General features: G+C 32.8%; 1 protein-coding gene across 1 annotated transcript; it reads right to left on the bottom strand.

Annotated features, from left to right (window-relative positions):
- Nucleotides 1-2943: 2943 nt before the first annotated feature.
- On the bottom strand, nucleotides 2944-5195 carry LOC128017550 (macrophage mannose receptor 1-like). Its single transcript, XM_052602953.1, has 3 exons — nucleotides 5129-5195; nucleotides 4217-4579; nucleotides 2944-3320 (listed from the first exon to the last, which is right to left on the bottom strand). Exons 1-3 carry the CDS (start codon nucleotides 5193-5195, stop codon nucleotides 2944-2946), a joined length of 807 nt encoding a protein of 268 aa, XP_052458913.1.
- Between the last annotated feature and the right edge of the window lie 1430 nt (nucleotides 5196-6625).

Below are 6625 nucleotides of genomic sequence, written 5' to 3'. Positions count from 1 at the left end.
GAAAAATAAGATTATCAAGAGGATTCGGGAAATAGGTCATACTAAATACAAAGTTTTCCATTCTTCTTCTTCTTTACAAGCTTGTGTGATTTAAGAAGCATATTTAGTTCCAAAATATAATGTTTAAAACATAAGGAAGACTTATTAAATTTCTGTTTGTGTATAAAGAACTTAGCATATAATGTAGATAGTGTATAGTCGTGTGGTGACGTCTGTTGTGGGCGTGGCTTGACGGAGCGCAGGAGATGCAGAGAATAATGTCACGTAACAAATCTGTTGAAATATAACATTTAATTGTAAATATGCTAATTACCACTTTGGAATAAAAATGTAGCTAAAAAAAAAAATCTGTTCTAACATTTATGTGGTTTTGTTCTCTTGGCTGTTTCTTTATCAAAGTGCAGAAATATGTCAGGTTTTTCGTCAGGTGTCTTTTAATAACATGATGTCATTGTGCTGTCTTTCCGTCGAGCCAGTTCCCGTGCATCTATACATAACCCCTTTTAAAACACGCAATTCTCTCCTAACTCAACTACTCGTCAACAACAGGTGACATAAGAAGAACAGGCTCCTGTCTAAAACCAGAGCAAGCCTCCTCGGACTGGGTTTGAAGGTAAAGCACCTTTACCCATCAGACAAACCAAATATAATCTTCTCTTTATTATACCAGAATCTACAGTCTGAATAGGAGATTTCAGTTTGACAGTCACAATTTGGGAATAAACACATGATGTTCTATATTCAACATCACGAGCCACACACACATCAGAAAGTTATTATTTAATGTCATCTGATCTCAGCAGTAATTAACTCTCTCAAAACTCATTGACTCAGAATCGCGTGGGGCGCGGGGGATTTGCTTCTTCATATTTCTAATGCAGATTTTCTTTCTTTGTTTAGTTTTAACCAACATGCTTTAGCCATGTTCTGTGTCTAACCATAGGAGGGCAGTGATCAATCACTTCTACTGTCTAAACTACTGTCTAAACACTTCTGATGGTTATCAAGACTCTTCAGATGAGCTCGTGCTGTCCTGACAGATTCTGACGCTGCTTTCCAAAAGACATTTCTTAAAAAAAAAAAAAAAAAAAAAAAAGATTTAGAACTAATACAAAGAAAGTAAGAGAAAGAATATAATATCTGTAAAGAATAGACAAGCTTAAAAAAAAGCAAAGTTTTGGTCTTAACCTGATGTGAAAAGTGCAGTCAATTAGGTGTGGGTTTGCAGATATTTTAATATTGAGAACATTATTACATAATATACTTGCTCAATATTGTACCGCAGTCATAAAGGACATCATGCAGTTCATTTCCTTTCGTTTTAGTTTAATGTGAATCAAGTATTTCTTAAAGCGTATGATTATTAGGTTTCCCCTGTACTGTATATGAAATGATCAAAAGGGAGAGAAACAAAACACATGAAGGAACTTTATCTACAGGAATGTAGAGTGAAAAGGTCTTTGAAATACATGAACCTACATTACACAGGCTTATTATGCCATTAATAATATTCTAGATATTATCATTATTCTAAATTTGAAAAAGGTTGAATTATGACAAAATAATAAAATAAATGTGAAATAATAAGTAATTCCATAACATAATCACATGAAGTTCCAGCAGTATTACTCTACTTGAACAGTGTCTAGCCAAGCAGTACCTAAAAAAAAGTTTTCAATAAAATGTTTCCGTGACAAAAAATTGCATTAAATGAAAAAATCAAATGTGTCAAAAAAAATTACAATAATGATGTTGTAATACTCTAAGCATTAATATAAAATAATATGTTATATTTTACAAGAATAGTAAACATTTTGAAAAAAATCATTACTATCAATGTTGCATAGGTTTTTATAGTTATCAAACAGTTTAAAATAGCTGGGTTAAGATATCTGACCATTTTTATGACTGCAGAAATATGTTATTTCAGTACACACATTATCACAACTGTGACCGAACATAAAACACATCATTTCACACACTTTTACAAAATAATTAAAAAAAATAATAATTATTGATTATTTCAAAGGGTTACTAATGACACATCATTTGGATATTTTCATGTCTGGGAAAAATTTGAGGAATGCAGTGCTATTGTAAAAGCAAATAGCTCAAATTAGAACATTTCACACGTTTCATTCTTGTATTTTTAAATCAGATCTTAAATTTAAAATGACTAACCATTTATTTACTTTTTTATTTATAGTATAGCATGACTAGAAATGCTCATTCTTAAAAATAACTCTAAAGACTCTTTAGGCTAATAAAAGCATCAGAGCAGGTCATCAGTGTCCACATGAGGTTGTGTTTGGTGCGTTGGGTTCCCGCCGCTGCATGAAGATCTGGACTCTCCGTGTCTCGCTGGTCTGCTGATCTGAGAGGATCTGGTCCATCTGGAGAGCAGAATTCATCTGTGATCCATCTGTCGTCGGTCAGATACTGTACATGCAGCAGTTAAATGTTCATCTCACCTTCTCCTTGATGGCCTGCTTCACTGCAGATTCATCCAGACGTCCAGCTGATCTCAGTGCCAGTCTCAGCAGCTGGATGTTCACTCGTTTGGCTTCAGACACACCAGAAAACACACTCTTACAACTACAACTAGAACAGCTGATTTATCATACTAACTTACACTGTAAAAAAAAAGTGTATGTTTTTGGCCTTGAATTGTCATGCTTTTAATAGTAATTTACTGACTTTAAAATGATGGCTTTATAGTAAAAATATCAACAGAGAAATTACTAAAATAAATTTCTGTTTAAAATGCTGCCTATATTTATAGATATAATCTATATTTTTTACAGTAATTGATAATTGAAATTGAAATCCTGTTTGTTTACCTATCTGATCTGTTTTTTTAAAGATTAAATTTAAGATTAAACTCACTATTAATTATTATACTTTTTACAATAATTAGTTGTGTTATGACTGAAAACGACTTTTTTAAGAGTTAAAGCAGAAGTTAAACTCACTGCAGTAGAAAGGTAACTGATGTGAGCAGTCTTCGTCTCCGATCAGTCCAGTCTGACGGACAAAGCCGCACTTTTCGTTGCCTTTAGCATTATCCGGCTCTCCTTCGGCCCATTTGAAAGACGTCCAGGAGACTTTGCTCTGGTCCGACCACAGCCACAGGTTTTTGGACAAGCCGATCCAGGCCTCGGGCTGAGAGGGTTTGGGAGGAAAGAGCTGAAGCAGAGCGCTGTTCTCAGAGGCGTCACTAATGATGGCCAGATCCACGTGCTTCCTCCTGCAGTACAGCTGAGCATCACGCCACGTCAGGAGCGCGTCGATGAACACAAAAGAGCCCTCAAGACTCTTTCCTGGAACGATTCAGTGTTGTGTGTGAGCTGCTCATACAGTCAGGACATGACAGTCAGTTTCTTATCAAATGCACCAAAAAGGGTTTTTTTTTTTTTTTGTTTGTTTTTTTTTTTCACAGAAAAATATGATTAAAGGTTTATTTTACTTTTTTTTTTTTTTTTTTGCCTGAAAGATTGTTGCTGCCATGAGATGACAAATAAAAATGTAGTTGTGATTTTTTTTAAACCTCAGAATTCTAGTTTATATATCAAAAATTTAGCTTTTTTTCTCAGAATTCTCAATTTATATCATATCTCAGAATTCTTTTTTTTCTGAAATCTGAGTTATTTTTCTCTCTCAAAATTCAAATTTATTTCTCAGAATATAATTTTTTTTTTTTTTTTTTGTTGGAGTTCTCAATTTGTATCTCAGAATTCAAATTTTTGTCTTGCAATTCTAGTTTAATTTTCAGAATTCTGACTTCTCTGAATTTTGAGTTCATATCTCAGATTTCTGAGTTTTGTTTTTCTCCCAGAATTCAAGTTTATTGCTTAGAATATATATATAAAAAATCCTCAGAATTCTCAATTTATAGCATATATCAGACTTTTGGTCCAGCAATTATCTTAAAATTCAGAGTTTTATATATATATATATATATATATATATATATATATATATATAGTCATAGTTCTCACTTTTTTCTTGCAATTCTGAGTCAAAGTCATCAATTTAGCCATTAATTCAGTGAAGTTTGAGTTCAATCATATGCACAGACTCAAACTGTAGAGAATGATGCACAAACTGATCAAATAGTCACCTTCTCACTCTGGAGAAGAGTATTTGTCAAACGCATGAACGTGAGCGATGCTTACAAATACAAATCAGCTTAAAAAATTGAGTTCTGAAGTCTTACCATTGTAGCAAAAAGAGGGTTTCTGTTCTTCACAAGATGCGACGTGCCAGCTTCCAGTGACTGTGATCACGCCACACTTCCTCTGAGTCCTGGAGCTCGTGTCTTCTCCTGACGCCCAGTTCATATAGTCTATGTTCAGATCTCGATACGACCAGCGCCAAGCCAGTACTCCATCATACAGACCCATCCAGGCCCTGTGTGAAAAGCTGATGGCGTTTGCGATCTCCTGTATCTTATAGCGGTCTTCATCGCTCTGAATGGTGGCCAGATCTGTGTGATAGCTCTTGCAGTACGATCGTGCTTCGCTCCAGGTCTTCCGCTCTTGGATCAGAGTAAAGTAGCAGAAAGTCTTCGAGAAAAGTCCTGTCCACAGCACAGCATTAAAATAAGCTTTAGTTTCTGATCTGTGATTCTAGTGATGGTCAGTCCTGATGCAAAGGTCATCTGATCTTAAATCAGCACAAATATAATGGGAGGATAAACAAAAACTACCATGAACTAGTTAGATTCACATTCTCACCTAGTAAACAAAGTAGAAGAGAGATTTTCTGGATCATCTCTGATGCTCACAGACTTGTTCACTGAAATCAACAAAACATGATGCATATAAACATAGAAATAAAAAAGATTACACAATAACAGGTTTGATTGGAATAGAAGAAAAAGAATGTTCATTTGTATTTAGATTTCAAATTTCACAAATGTGTAAATGTTAATGTACAAGTAAAAGCCTTAAAGATATAAGCAGTAATACGATGAATATATTGTTAAAATGTATTAAAACAGTTTATTGTTAAAGACGTGGTGTGTTTATCTGCATTAATATTAAAGGATCTGTGTTCTTGCAAAGATTTACTCCCAACATTCTCTGAACTTGTGTCATTCCTGATATTAATGTGAACTGATGGTTACCTTTGATGGAGAGCGTCCCGCGGAGCAGAAGATGAGAAGACAGCACGACTGATTTCCCTTCGGACATCGCTGATCCTTATTCAGATGACAGCGCATGCAAACGGCCAGTATGAAAATAGAGCATTTTTACATTTTCCTATAGTTTTCTTTGCAAATACCACAGAATAAAACTCTAAAGCACAAGCCTGGTTGTTAGTGCATTCTTTTTTGAATTTTGTATTTTTATTTTGGCTACTATTTTCACACTTCTAACTATGGAGGAACGATGGTGTGGGATTGACTTTTCACTTGCTAGTAAAATTGCTAGTACATTTTTTATATATATACAGAAATGATAAATGGATTTTTTTTGTCTGTCTAAACATTTCTTGTCTTGTCTCTTAGTTTTAATTCACTAATGAATCAAATACATTGCAAGACAATACCCAATAAATTTTATTATTTAATATGTTGCCTCTATTCTCCTAATTATATATTTTTTGATTGGTTTGTATACTACTAAGCATACTATGATTTTTTTCTAAATCACAAAATAAGAAAATATATTTTATCATTTTTGCAATGTCATAAACTGTCAATAAGCACGGCAAACTCAAATACTTTGTTTATTTATTACCTGAAGATGACTTTAAAAACACACATAAACCATTTTTTCATATCATTAGCAAATATATAATGACACAGCTAGAAATATGAGATGATGTTCTTGTCCATGTTTAGTAGTGTACTTATTACACATTACCTAATGATGATCAGATCATTATTTAATGTGAATTGAAATGCTTACAAACTTCAATACATTTTTAATTCATATAATCAAGCACTTTTTGGAAACAATTTACAATAAGGTCCCATTAGTTCATGAATCTATGAACTAACATGAACAAACAATGAACAATACATTTATTACTGTGTTTATTATCTTTGTTCATGCCAGTTAGTGAAAATACAGTCATTCATTGGCAAGCACAACTTTTGATTTGAATAATGCATTAATAATTCATAATGGAAATCTTCAAATGAACATTATCTAAGATTAATAAATGCTGTAGAAGTATTGTTCATGCTTAGTTCATATTAACTAATGAACCTTAATTTAAATTGTTACCCTCTTCATAAAAATCTTCAAATGATTTTGACAGATTGTAACGAATAAAACAATAACAAATATTATATAATGCTTAACAGATCATTAGTTAATGTGAACACTTTCAATTCAATATGATCATGCACTTTTTAAAATCATATTCCCAAAATTGTACAAAGTTTTAAAGCTTATTTGTTAATGTACGTTTGAATGCTAACAGACGTCATTACACTTACAACTCTTTTTTTTTTAATATCTAAAAATATTGTGGACAAATTGGATTAATTAGTAATTTGAAGCACTTATTTCATGTATTTATATTAATCATTAGGTAATGTTTAATGAGTTTAATTAGTAAACATCAACTAGCACATGATCTCATGTTTCTAGCTTTATTAACTTATGATCTC

This window comes from Carassius gibelio, chromosome A7 (genome assembly GCF_023724105.1).
Source record: "Carassius gibelio isolate Cgi1373 ecotype wild population from Czech Republic chromosome A7, carGib1.2-hapl.c, whole genome shotgun sequence".
Lineage (NCBI taxonomy): Eukaryota > Metazoa > Chordata > Actinopteri > Cypriniformes > Cyprinidae > Carassius > Carassius gibelio.
The sequence above is the reverse complement of the archived record's forward strand: the minus strand, read 5'-3'. Positions and strand labels throughout refer to the sequence as shown.